Source organism: Symphodus melops (assembly GCF_947650265.1).
Source record: "Symphodus melops genome assembly, chromosome: 8".
Lineage (NCBI taxonomy): Eukaryota > Metazoa > Chordata > Actinopteri > Labriformes > Labridae > Symphodus > Symphodus melops.
The window spans coordinates 16,499,290-16,513,179 of NC_136698.1; the positions used below are offsets into that span (position 1 = coordinate 16,499,290).

General features: G+C 39.5%; 1 protein-coding gene across 2 annotated transcripts; it reads left to right on the forward strand.

Moving 5' to 3' along the window:
* The first annotated feature begins 1,664 nt into the window (after positions 1-1,664).
* Positions 1,665-7,305, forward strand: LOC306828162 (cytochrome P450 2J2-like). 2 transcript variants are annotated; one of them, XM_079350439.1, is made up of 9 exons: positions 1,665-1,935; positions 2,030-2,192; positions 2,536-2,685; positions 4,074-4,234; positions 4,404-4,580; positions 4,949-5,090; positions 5,243-5,430; positions 5,530-5,671; positions 7,076-7,305. In XM_079350439.1, the coding sequence occupies exons 1-9, from the start codon at positions 1,687-1,689 to the stop codon at positions 7,096-7,098; spliced, it is 1,395 nt and encodes a 464-aa protein (XP_079206565.1). In that variant the 5' UTR covers positions 1,665-1,686; the 3' UTR covers positions 7,099-7,305. The 2 variants fall into 2 exon arrangements, with proteins under 2 accessions (XP_079206565.1, XP_079206564.1); XM_079350438.1 differs by lacking the exon at positions 7,076-7,305 and adding an exon at positions 6,049-6,591.
* The last annotated feature ends 6,585 nt before the right edge of the window (positions 7,306-13,890 follow it).

A 13,890-nucleotide genomic window follows, 5' to 3' on the forward strand; every position in this document is an offset into this window, starting at 1 on the left:
TGTCTCAGTCAGCTGCAGGAAACTCCCCTTTTCCGAGCAGGGCATTCCTGCATACCCCACTATGTGAGCAGTTCATGACCCCCAATAATTCTTTATAGCTTGCTCTCCTCAAGCAGTTTTATGACCACCAACTATTCCAGCAAATAATCATAATATAACACTCATTAATATATTATAAGTACACATTATGCATGTAATACATACATCAACTTTTCATGATAAGGTTTATGCAAGTTAAAGTAAGACTTTTGTGATTAGCTAAGTTCAGCCTGAACTCAGCGAGTGGAGTGAGTGGAAATTCTCCTGTGAGGGGGTAAAAGTGTCAGCCAAGCTTTCAGCTGTTGACAATGAGCAGTCTCACTTGCTTCTGGCCGGTGTGGTGAGGTGAATTGTCTGTGATCTTTCAACACTGTTGGCACCACCCTCACAAGCGCAGGAAAGGTCAAAAAGTTTGGCAGACCACTGTCCTCTTCAGAAACAACGCCAACCCCTCTCTGGAAGAGGAAAACCCCTGAGCTGCCCCATGTGAGAAAGGATGGGGATCATTTACGCATTTACCAACATGGGAAACCCGGAAGAGGTGCAGGAACTACGCAGGCCACTTTGCCCATGTGTACTGTGAGAAATGCAAGGTGCATCTTTGTCTGAACAAGGACAGAAACAGTTTCCACGCCTACCATCAGTCAAAATAAAAAGATTGTGAACCGCAAAATGAAAAAATAACTAAAATGTTGTCTTGCAGACTTCCACCCTGCCAATTCAACTGCTGCATTGTTTTTGTTGAATTTTGTTGAGTTTTTTGTTCAAGAAAAAAAAAATATCTTTGAGCTTCGTGACCCGCTGTATCAAATATGATACAAATTAAAACTCCTATATTAGAATTGATATATTGTCCAGATACAAGCTACTTGAGGTATACAGTTATGTTGTAGTTATAATACAATAATTATGCACTCATTATAATGTTATAAACATATTGTTATATGTAGCTTGTTTTTCTTGTATTCCTAGACTTTCATTGGCTGCTGTTTTGCCTCAGCTGCTGTGCCTTTAGTACGTTTCCTTTTCTGACGCTAGTATCTGGTCTGTTTAATCTATCATTTCTATTGTTATTACCCGATGTCACATTTTTTAAACCGAACCAACTGGTTTGCTTTTAATGTTGTTGTTTGCTAAGCACTTCTGATTATCCACCTTAGTGGAACTGGTTGCTGGCTTGTAGTTGGGGCTAGTCACTCAAGGTGGCTCCCTGCACCGACTGAAGTGGTGAGAGCCATTGGACACAATATTTTCACCTGTTTGCCATGTAGCCAGTAATAGGCCTGGGAGGCACTGGCCCACCTATAGCCAGAGAAAAACAAAACAATGTGTCATAGGAAAATAAAATAAAATTAGAGAAGATATAATTTAGCAATCTATCCCTGTTTATGACTTACATGCACATATATAGCCTAATTAATTATTTGCTAATGACTAATCTCTCACATCACTAAAGTTGAATGACTTACTGTGACAGAGTAACAGTGTGGGATATCTCTTTTCAGTGAATAAATAGATCAGAGTTCAAAACAACTACAATGCCTCTGGTTTGTTGCCAAGACTCTCCCCCATAGGAAGGAGAGGTCTGGGTGGGGTTTATTTGTGCACAGCATACAAAACAATGACTCTGTCTCAAAGAAGGATCAAATGAGCAAAGGCTTCAGCAAAGAAGACTTTAGCCCTGTTTGCAGGATGGATTTTATTTTTTCAGTATTTGAAACCTTGGTGAACTTGGATGTCAAAAGTCTTCTGCTCTTCATTGCCATTTTAATTCTCACTGCAGACTACATAAAGAACCGCAGGCATGCCAGCTTCCCTCCAGGACCTCAGGCTTTTCCAATTCTGGGCAACATTTTCTCAGTGGACCACAAAAAGGCTCATGAGAGTATGACACAGGTAAACAGGCAAGTGTTGAAAAAAAGATACTGTCAGTTCATAGCACTTAACTTTACATTTTCTGTTCTTCCTTCTCTCTTGAATCCACTCACAGTTAGCAAGGACATATGGAGATGTGTACAGTCTGCGGATCGGTCAGGAGTGGTTGGTGGTCTTAAATGGGATTGATGTTCTGAAAGAAGCTCTTGTGACTAAGGGAGACAGTCTGGCTGACCGCCCACCCCTCCCTATACTTGTGGACCTGACTCGTGGACTAGGTGTGAGGATGTAAAACACAGACTAACCAAATAGAAAGCCTTCATAAAGTGTATGACTATTTTAGAACATAGAAAATTGCCAAAACAATGTATTAAATGTGTTAAAACAAATAGTAATTTCTTTTGTCAGTCTTATTGTTTTAGTATTAATCAGAGCACTATGAACTTAAGTGAAACTTGACACTCTCTTCTTTTTAACAAGATTAATGTTTCATGAAATTTTAAATTAAACTAATGAAGTGGATTTTCAGAACAAGGACCGATACATTTTTGTATTTTGTGCATACAGTTTGATTGGCTTCTCTTTTTATGATCATCATTTTGTTTTCCTTGTCACCATCAGGTGTTGTTTTCAGTAATGGGCACTTGTGGAAGCAGCAGAGGCGTTTTGCAGTTTCAACCTTAAAAAATTTTGGATTTGGAAGGAAGTCACTTGAACCCAACATCTTGGATGAAGTAAACTATTGTTTAAATGACTTAAATAGCTATAAAGGTAACTATTCAATGCTGAGTGATACATTTATAAGGAGAAATTATGACATACAGTGGAGGAAATAATTATTTGATCCGCTGCTGATTTTGTCAGTTTGACCGATTACAAAGATTTGTGCAGTCTATCATTTTTATGGTACTTTTATTTTAACAAACAGAGAAGAATATTAAAAAAAAGTCCAGATAAAAATCCTCTACAAACCAGCATGAATTTTGGGGGGATTTCATCAGGGGGTCCGAATTAAATCCAAAAACGTATTTTTAGGAAGAGGGAACATAGTAATGGCTGTCCCCTCTAATGTCTAAAGTCTGGCCCTCAACAAATTGGACTCGCCTTGCATTGCAGCAAGCTTTCCCCAGATGTCCATCCTGTGGCCCAGCTCTGCCAGCAGAACAGTCTGTGCTCCAACTGTTTTGCCCTATTCAATAATCATGATTATCTTTCCAATTTTTCGAAACACCAGTGCTACGCCAAGGCCAATCAGCAGAAGTCTGGTGAACATGAGGCCTAATATGTACACATCCTCAACTTCTTCCAACGATAGCACTGCCAAGCACTCTCCACGTGTTCCATGAATCCATCACGTACCAAGCAGCGAACGTTCCATCCGGGCAAGTGGACTCCCCCGGTCCAGCGGATCTTGTCAGTTGCGTTGAGAGACCAGCTTATTAGTTCCATATTAGCTTTGTTTGATTCCGGAGAGACAGTTAGAAAGAAACACTCCAGGGTATTAAGACGAGGCAGAAGCAGTGAGAACACACACAAGGGCGAGATAAGAAAGGGAGTAGAAGAGAGCAGAAAAAGTGTCCACCTTCCTCGATGGCTAGAGAAGAAGAGATCTCGCCTTGTGGGGTAAGGATGACCATGAGAGGGATGATGGAACAGCCCAGAACTACGAGGAGTTTGTAATGACCTCAAGGCACCTGGGACCACAGTCACCAAGAAAGCCATTGGTACCACACTATGATGTAACGGATTGAAGGCACATGTACAGGCCTGTAAAACGGTTTGCCAATGAACACCTGAATGATTCAGAGAAAGCTTGGGAGAAGGTGATGTGGTTATATGAGACCAAAATTGAACTGCAAACCTGGTGACCACCTACAACAATCGTCTGACTTCTGCGTTTGCCAGCAAGGGTTTTGCTTGGGGATAAATTACGTATTTCCTCCGATCAAATGCAAATCAATTTATAACTTTATGTAAGGGTTTTTTTCCCTGGACTTCTTTTGTGGTATTCTTTATCTGTTTGTTAAAATAAAAGTACCATAACAATTCTAGACCTCTCACTTCTTTGTAATCCGGCAAATTTACAAAATCAGCAGGGGATAGAGTGGAGTAAATAATTTCTCCCAAATTAACATCTTCTTTTCTGTTAAACTGTGGAGGTAAGCCTTTCAACCCAAACCTTATCCTCAACAACGCGATCTCCAACATCATCTGCTCCCTGGTTTTCGGGCATCGCTTTGAGTACACTGATGACAAGTTCAGGAAACTGATTAGCTACTTCGAAACAGCACTCCAGATTCAAGCCTCTGTTTGGGCACAGGTATGGCATTTTTAAGCAATAGCTGAAATATTATTGTGGTGTGCCATTGTTTTACAATAAATGCTTAAGTGGGAAACAGAGCAACCACGTAAATGGCTTAATGAGGATGTTGTATTTAAATTCCTCCACCATACAGTATATTATCATTTCAATATGCTTTGCCCCGCAGTTTTACAACTCATTCCCTTGGCTGATGCAATGGATACCTGGGCCACATCAGACTTTCAAGCAAATTTACTATGACATAAGAGACTTCATAGGAGAAGAACTTAAGGAGCACAAACAAAACTGGGACCCCTCAGACCAAAGAGACTACATCGACTGCTACTTGAAAGAGATAGAGATGGTAACAACCACTAGATGCATCTTTTCATCACTAACACTGTGCTATTTATGAAAATGTGTTCAGTCTTTGCAAGAAATTTCTGTTTTGTCCAGTACTCAGTTCAGTCCTATAAAGTGTTATATGTGTTGTACAAAGCCGTCTTTTTATAGGTAGCCTTTTGGTTTGCCTCGTCATCATGAGCTTGTTTGCACTTAAGTTGCAGGCCTTGCACCACTATCTTTGAAAGGCTTATCTCTGAGGCAAAACCACCCAATTAATGCTAATGAAACACATCTTAAAACACTTTTCAGTAGTTCAAGTTCCAGTACAATGTTCCAACTTCTTTTGATGCATTGTTTGACACTGTATGTATTTGAATATGTTCTCAGAGTAAGGGACAAGCTGACAACACGTTTGATGAGGAATGCCTTATTATTTCTGTCTTTGAACTGTTTGTGGCTGGATCTGAGACCACATCCACCACCCTGCGCTGGGCTTTCCTCTATATGGCAAAATACCCAGACATCCAGGGTAAGAACACAGACCAGTTCTATTTCAAAAATGTGCAAAATGGGGACAACCAATTACAGGTGTTCATTTCTGAACCATCTCTACAAAATTTTTTACTTTGCAACCTGTCTCTGAATCTTCTTTTCAATTCCTGTTGGTTTCCCTTCAAACAGCAAAGGTCCAGGCTGAGATAGACAAAGTTATTGGACAGTCCAGACAGCCATCAGTGGAAGATCGTGTTAACATGCCCTATACTGATGCGGTCCTCCACGAGGTCCAGAGAATAGGCAACATAGTACCTCTAAGCCTGCCTCATATGACCAACAGGGAGATCCACCTGGGAGGCTATACAATCCCAAAGGTCAATTTTCATTACATAAAAACAAAATATTATGACAAAGTACAATATCATGGTAAATTAATTATGTATCACATTGAATTATATTGTTCCAATCACCAGGGAGTCACAATCATTCCCAATTTGACCTCGGTGCTGTACGACAAGAATGAGTGGAAGACCCCATCCACCTTCAACCCAGGACACTTTCTGAATGAGGAGGGGAAGTTTGTGAAGCAAGCTGCCTTCATTCCTTTCTCTGCAGGTGAGGAGCAACACAATCTCAGGAGTCTGGGGCCTGTCTCAGCATAAACTGAGACCTTACAGGGTCTAATATTATTATTTTTAGATTTGCTAAGAGAGGATTCTTAATTATAAAGACAACAACGCAGAGAAGTAAGTGACATGGGATCAAAACAGAAGGGTTCAAATCTGGTTGTCAAATTTTGTTTTGGCTTTGCAGAGACGGAAATGAGTATTCTGCATTTCGTACAAAGAGGAAAAGGTTAGAATAACTGTTAAGTAGGATGAGGAAATATATACTCGCTTGTCTGAGAGCAAAGTGCATTTTTACCTTTCTCAGTCCTATAAATACATGAACCTGACTGATATTTATCTTTTGACTGTTGTTTTTTTCTTCAGGTAAGCGTGTTTGTCCCGGTGAGAACCTGGCAAGGATGGAGCTTTTTCTCTTCTTCACCTCCTTCGTGCAGCGTTTCACCTTCTCCATGCCGGCAGGGGAGAAGGCTAAGTTTGACTACAAATTTGGTGTTACTCTTGCACCATGTCCTTATGAAATCTGTGCAACACCACGCTAAGAATTAGCTTTACCATTTGTGATTTTGCACATGTTTTGGTGTAGGCTGTAAAACATGTATTTACTACATCTTTATGTGTGTTTCTTTACCAAGTTCATTCACCGTTGTAGACAAAATTGTGCGTATTGGATATATTTTGGCTCTCCATAAATAAAATACTTTGCATAATGCTTGCTTTTTAAAACCACAGAAAGTTGAAAGTGAAAAGAACCAAAATAAAACAAAATCAGAAAGATATAGAAATACTGTCAAAACCCCAGAGCAATGAAGCCAATTTCAGATTACTGCCAAATTACTTTTTGAAAACCTTTACTATTCAAGTATCTTGTTTGTGTCATCAATAAAATTCCTTTTTGATTCATGTCAACATGTGAAAACGTATCATTCTTATCAAAGATTAAATAACAGTGTGTAATCTCAGCACATTGTGGAAAACAAGGGGATATGTAACATATTGAGCTAACACCAAGTTGTGCCATGATCTTGCACTATGACAAGAACTTGCAATATGTAGTTGTTGTTGTTTTTTTTTTTTTTAACATAACTTCTTTAAAAATCAAAGCAACATATTTCTTTTGATTGTCGATCAGATAAACTTCTTCTGGTTTTTATTTCTTTAATTTAATAAGATTATTTACACCAGTTACTGAAAAAGTACTCTTTCAAGAATAAATACCTACGGTTGTTTGCAAGATCACCAGAAAATAGGGACCTGGCATGCTGATCATCAGCAGCAAGGACTGGTTTCAAGAACATGAAATGTAATGGCAGGGAAGGAACTCTTGCTATAGTGCATGAGGGGGAGTGAAACCAAGGACAGAGGGACTGAACTCCCTTTAAATTTGTTTTAGGTGAGAGGCACCAGAAGAGGTGATATTCTTGGGGTGACAGCTAAGACTAATCTTCTGTTTTAGCAAAGCTACTAAAAAGCTGTTCAGAGTTCTTCATTTTCACTGTCTACAAATGGAGTCTTGTAAAATGTGCTGACCAAGGACTTTGATTTCTGCTGGAGGACTTGAGGTCCAATATCTACAATGTTTGTGAAACTGGGAGGAGGGTGATATGAAGGAATTTCCTGTTCGAATTTAACAACAGTTTTTAATTACTTATGTGTTGAATTTGTATATTTTTTTGTGATATTTAACCTGGACAAGTAGTTTTCTTAAGGCTAAAGAACTACACATCTCAGCTGGATTTGACACAGCATCAAGGAGGAGACGTGCACGGCAAAACAATTTCAAGATTCCAGAAATATATTTATACAGCTGGCTTGCAGCTGCATGTAATTCAGATTACATAATTTACGTAAGCAAAACTACATTTCTGTTGAGCAGTGGGCCCATCAGAGAATAAACCTTCATAGAGGCAAATAAGATGGAGAGCAAACACATCTGGAATGACCTACTGCACTCTCTCAAACATGGTAAAATTCACAGTGTGTAGGAAGATTAAAGGCAAGCTAAACAGTTGGGCACAGCAGGGGGTTTTAGAAGGCGAGAAGAGCTTCTGAACCAGCCTAAGGAGGTAAGCGAGTGAAACTTGGAAGAACTCCTGATCGAACCAATAAGTCAACAGATGAGGAGGCAGAGTTCTAAGATACAGGAGATGTCTTTACAGTGTCTACAGTGGGGGTCACTAGAACGTTTTCTTTATAAAGACATTTAACTCAAAGACCATAGTGATATTCTTTCTCATTCAAAGTAATCACAGTTTTCAGTTTACAATGAACTTGAGCTGACAAGTAGCTGCACATTGCTTCCCGTCCTCATTCCACTACATTCAGACCTTCTAATCTTGATAAGCTGCCTGTTCAACATATTTGCCCACACCTGTATTCAAAGCTCATACAGCAGTTATTTGTGCTTTGCTAATTCCTAACCTGTGGTCTACAATCTATATGATTGGGTTTCTCCTCCTCCTCTTCTCTTATGCTACGATAGCAGTATAAATTAATATTACTGATCCCTACTGAGATGCACAAAAACTGCAAGCCATGTTTCAGTAATCATTAATGAATGAGTGATTAGCTTTTTTCTATATACCAACTGGTTCAGAGTTCAGACTGCAGCAGATATATACACTCAACAAAAATATAAACGCAACACTTTTGTTTTTGCTCCCATTTGTCATGAGATGGACTCAAAGATCTAAAATTCATTCCAGATACACAATATTACCATTTCTCTCAAACATTGTTCACAAATCTGTCTAAATGTGTGATAGTGAGCACTTTTGCTTTGCTGAGATAATCCATCCCACCTCACAGGTGTGCCACATCAAGATGCTCATCAGACACCATGATTAGTGCACAGGTGTACCTTATACTGCCCACAATAAAAGGCCACTCTGAAATGTGCAGTTTTGTCTCACAGCAAAATGCCACAGATGGCGCAAGCATTGAGGGAGCGTGCAATTGGCATGCCACAGATGGCGCAAGCATTGAGGGAGCGTGCAATTGGCATGCTGACAGCAGGAATGTCAACCAGATCTGTTGCTCGGGCATTGAATGTTCATTTCTCCACCATAAGCCGTCTCCAAAGGCGTTTCAGAGAATATGGCAGTACATCCAACCGGCCTCACAACCGCAGACCACGTGTAACCACACCAGCCCAGGACCTCCACATCCAGCAGGTTCACCTCCAAGATCGTCTGAGACCAGCTACTCAGACAGCTGCTGAAACAATTGGTTTGCATAACCAAAGAATTTCTGCACAAACTGTCAGAAACCGTCTCAGGGAAGCTCAACTGCATGCTCGTCGTCCTCATCGGGGTCTTAACCTGACTCCAGATCGTCGCCGTAACAGACTTGAGTGGGCAAATGCTCACATTCGATGGCGTCTGGCACGTTGGAGAGGTGTTCTCTTCACGGATGAATCTCGGTTTACATTGTTCAGGGCAGATGGCAGACAGCGTGTGTGGCGTCGTGTGGGTGAGCGCTTTGCTGATGTCAATGTTGTGGATCGAGTGGCCCATGGTGGTGGTGGGGTTATGGTATGGGCAGGCATCTGTTATGGACGAAGAACACAGGTGCATTTTATTGATGGCATTTTGAATGCACAGAGATACCGTGATGAGATCCTGAGGCCCATTGTTGTGCCATACATCCATGAACATCACCTCATGTTTCAGCAAGATAATGCACGGCCCCATGTTGCAAGGATCTGTACACAATTCTTGGAAGCTGAAAATGTCCCAGTTCTTGCATGGCCAGCATACTCACCGGACATGTCACCCATTGAGCATGTTTGGGATGTGCTTGACCGGCGTATACGACAGCGCGTACCAGTTCCCACTAATATCCAGCAACTTCGCACAGCCATTGAAGAGGAGTGGACCAACATTCCACAGGCCACAATTGACAATCTGATAAACTCTATGCGAAGAAGATGTGTTGCACTGCATGAGGCAAATGGTGGTCACACCAGATACTGACTGGTTCTGAGTCCCCAGACCCTCAATAAAGCAAAAACTGCACATTTCAGGGTGGCCTTTTATTGTGGACAGTCTAAGGTACACCTATGCACTAATCATGGTGTCTGATGAGCATCTTGATGTGGCACACCTGTGAGGTGGGATGGATTGTCTCAGCAAAGCAAAAGTGCTCACTATCACACATTTAGACAGATTTATGAACAATGTTTGAGAGAAATGGTAATATTGTGTATCTGGAATGAATTTTAGATCTTTGAGTCCATCTCATGACAAATGGGAGCAAAAACAAAAGTGTTGCGTTTATATTTTTGTTGAGTATATGACCTAATCATTACCTCTGAAGAGTAATTTCCAACATTAAAGAGGACATATTATAACCCTCTTTCACTTTTTCAAACTGTCCTGTGGTCTAAATAAAATATCTGTGCTGTGCTTTGGTAAAAAATAAAGCATAAATCAAGCACTAGAAGAGCTTTGTGACCCTGTAAACCAGCTCTCTCAGAACACTCTGTTTTGGTGTGTGTGTCTCTTTAAATGCAATGACCCTCCCTACCAGAGTTTTCCCAGTACACATCACTCCTCTGTAGTAAGAACAAAAATGGCAGACCTGGGCAAAAGTTTAGCTCTATATGAGTTGATGGGTGGAGGAAACAGAGGAGGGGATTTTTTTTTTTTTTATTACCACAAGCCAACTTGCAATGTCACAATGAGATGGCAATTTACAGACGATTCTGTGTTTGTTGTGCTTTTGCTTTCTGTGTAATATGTTCCAAGAGAGTTGCCATAGCTGACTATTGTTTTTGCTGACATCTGGTTCGTGTGTACTAAAGCTGAAGCTGTGGCTGGAGAAGTCATACGTTTGTATCCCATTAATTATTTTCCTTGCTCGTATATTCAGTGAGGTGAAAATGAAAACCTGGATCACACGAGTAATGCTGTATGAGCCAAAAGCAGCGCTTCCACAGTAGGCCTGGGTATTTCCTTCAACCTCACAATATGATAAGTATCACAATACAGTGGCCACGATACAATAGGCATTATTTTTTGGATCATGACCACCAAAGAATTCCCTTTAACAGCTGTTCTTTTTTTGTTGAGAACAACAGCAGATACATAGATTTATATAGTGTTTGTAAAAAACACCAGGCAGTCTGGAGATTTCCTAAATCTTTGCTTTCAGTTCAGCTGTCGTATCTTGACCATGTTTGTTTTCATTTGGAACATACCGTGCGTCATGTGGTTTTGCCTTTACTGCCCCCTATTGGCTTTATTGAGAACAGCATCATAGGAAATGATTTTTTCCAAACAGCATTCACAGCTTTGTGGCTGTATCGATACTGTGAAATCTGTGTTGATACATACAGGTATTGGCAAGGGGCACATGATGATATATTGCGATGTCAATTTTTTGAGCACAGGTGTTTAATGGGATCAGCAGCGAGAACTACTCAAGTATTTATACCCATCCCGAGTCACAAGTTGAGAAAATTTCATTTTTTTGTGTGTTTTATAAAACTTATGCAGACCACAAACAAAGTACTGGATGAATTTATTTTAAATTTGTGGGTTGATAGACACTCAGATTACCAAATACACGTAAAACACAGTAAAAATGATTTCCTTTTTAATATGTCCCCTTATCTCATTTAATCACCGGTGACAATGCAATTTTTTGGGCACCTTATTATTACTGACGTCCTTTAAGCATACTACTTTACCTGTGGTAACCTTTGACAGGACTTGTGAAAGTATGTGGTGTTTTGGAAATAAATTCAGTTAAAATGTACAGATCAAATGAAGTGTGTTAAAAAGTCCTCTCTCATAGAGAAAAAAAAGAAGAGATTGACAATATTTGCTGTGATAACGCAACAGAAGCTCTTCATGTCATGAGAATTTGTGGTTGCTGTCTTGGAGGTGTGTCGACCATATGATCTGATTGCAGCACTAATTGGAGTAACACACGGGCCTTGGTGTGCTGAGGTTATTGAACCTCCTGCCATTTCAGACTCCTCTCTCTGCTTTCCCTGCTCTAACTGCTCTTCTCCACAGGTAGCCTGCAGTGTTTTTGAGACTTTGGTCTTTGTTTGGAAATGAAGAGTTTAACTAATTTATTTAAATGTGGTAAAATTAAGAATTTCCAGAGATAATTGGGTTAATAAAGAATTATTTACAAAAGGTGTCTCCCACCTTTTGTTGTGACCTCCTCAGTCGGGTCATGACACAGTTGACTCCTTGAACTTTATGGGCTTCATGGAAGGAATGACTGGATGTCCACAATAGAGAAATAAATTGGCCACAAAGACAAAATCATAGAAGTACTGGTGTATACCAAGCATTTGTTCTTATGGGAGCAAACATCTGGCCAAAATGTTTTATATTCATTACAGCCTGTAATACTTGGACGGTTAATAAGAGACATGCCAGAGCGAGTGTGCTGCATGTGAACTGCTGAAAGGAGCCAACTGTATTATTGAACAGCACATGTTCTTTTCCTGTTCAGATTATCAATGGCAGTAAGAACAGACAAACAAGCATACACATACACACAACACACAGGGGTTTATTGAACAAGCCAGCTGCAGTAAAGTGCAACTGAGTGCAGTTACACTGACTGTTTGTCATTAGCAAATAAAAGTGCATAACAAAGTTTTAAAAATGTTTAGGACAAACATGACCTAAAGCAGAGGGACTTTAGATAACCTTCAATGGGTCACTACTTTATTCAAGAGTAGCCTGCTTTTAAAGATTTTTTAACAGCCCAATCAGTTATAAAATACAGTATCTGTTTGTATATTGTGTAATGCCTCCTTGATGCAAAAATACAACATGTTGTGTATTACGAAAAAGTGGATGCTTGAGAGGAAATTCACTGTTTCCGATGTTCATTAACTTACTCATAGGGATTGGAGAGGATTGCAAAATAACTATTACATACTTTTTAAAAAAGATGTGTTGGAGACAGTGCGGTTCAATGGAGAAAAATCATTCTGTATTTTTTTGGAAATCTAAATCTAATTATGTTACTGGCAGAACTGTAGGCTAGCTGGTGTAGTCCTGGCATACACATGTCCCCCTGGTGCGTCCAAAGCAATCATCCACTCCCCGTTGTAAGGTTTAAAAACACAAACAACTTCTATTCTAAAGTGTCACTAGCATAAAATCCCCAAGATGATACTGAATCCAAACAGCACAAGTTCAGACATGGACATGGTATGAAAACTATGTAACTCCGTAGCTTGTTGACTGCCACACAGATAGCTCTCAGCGCAATGAGGTAAATGAGCCATGGTGTGCTCTGTTAAAGCTACAGTAACTTAAAGCAACACATTTAGCGAATTAGATAAAATGGCCAATAAAAGATGTTAAACAATAATCCAATAATAAATTATAGTTTACATTGATAAAACAAAAACACAAACTTTTAATGAATATTTCTTAAGAATATCATTAACAAAAAGAATAACCAAGAAAACCACAAGAAATTCCTTGCTTCATACATCACTAATAAAATCAATCAATACTTAAATACCCCTGAACATTGAAGGTCTTTATTGGGCAACGTGCCATTTCCGACAAATATGTGTGACACAATGCTGCTGCAGTCTCTTTTGGCACCAAGTTTAAAAAAACCCCCAAAACTGCAGATTCTGAATCAACCAACTGTTTATGCTCCCTTTACGAGGGAAAAATATAACTGTATAAGCTCCCTAGTGTAAAAAAGTCACTACAAAATATTGTAATCATCATAAACAAATTTTGAGATGTGTATACAGAAGAAAATGTAAGTTTTAAAAGTTAACAAAGTAGTGAAAGCACCCCTGGTATGATGAATTGATGTATATAAACTGTTACACATTTATTTAAATGTTGTATTTATTTAATTATTATTGTGCAACAGCATAGGGGATGTATACACCATGAAATGAATATGGAAACTTAAAGCAACTTATTGTTCTGCATAAACACTGTGATGGACACAGCCACACATTAAAACGGTTGTATGCCACACAACATTGCACCCACGTTAGTTGCAAACATTTTGAATAAACGACACAGGTTATTTCTTTTAGCTGAGCATGTTTATTAAAGCCTTTGATTTAAGTACACACATTCAACTTATTTAGTCATTGTTTGTTTATAAAGTAAAGTGGTTGTAATTTATTTCTCTTTTCCTTTTGAGTTACCTGGCTGGTGTGCTCGCCTTCCTGGTTGAGCAAAGGATGAGGCTGAGGGT

Bases quoted from the DNA above. Each gene is read 5' to 3' on its own strand.
- LOC306828162 (XM_079350438.1), top strand. From the start codon at position 1,687: ATGAGCAAAGGCTTCAGCAAAGAAGACTTTAGCCCTGTTTGCAGGATG. The intron at 4,581-4,948 runs GTAACAACCACT...ATATGTTCTCAG, and splicing joins ACTTGAAAGAGATAGAGATG to AGTAAGGGACAAGCTGACAA. The intron at 5,672-6,048 runs GTGAGGAGCAAC...TTTTTTCTTCAG, and splicing joins CTTCATTCCTTTCTCTGCAG to GTAAGCGTGTTTGTCCCGGT.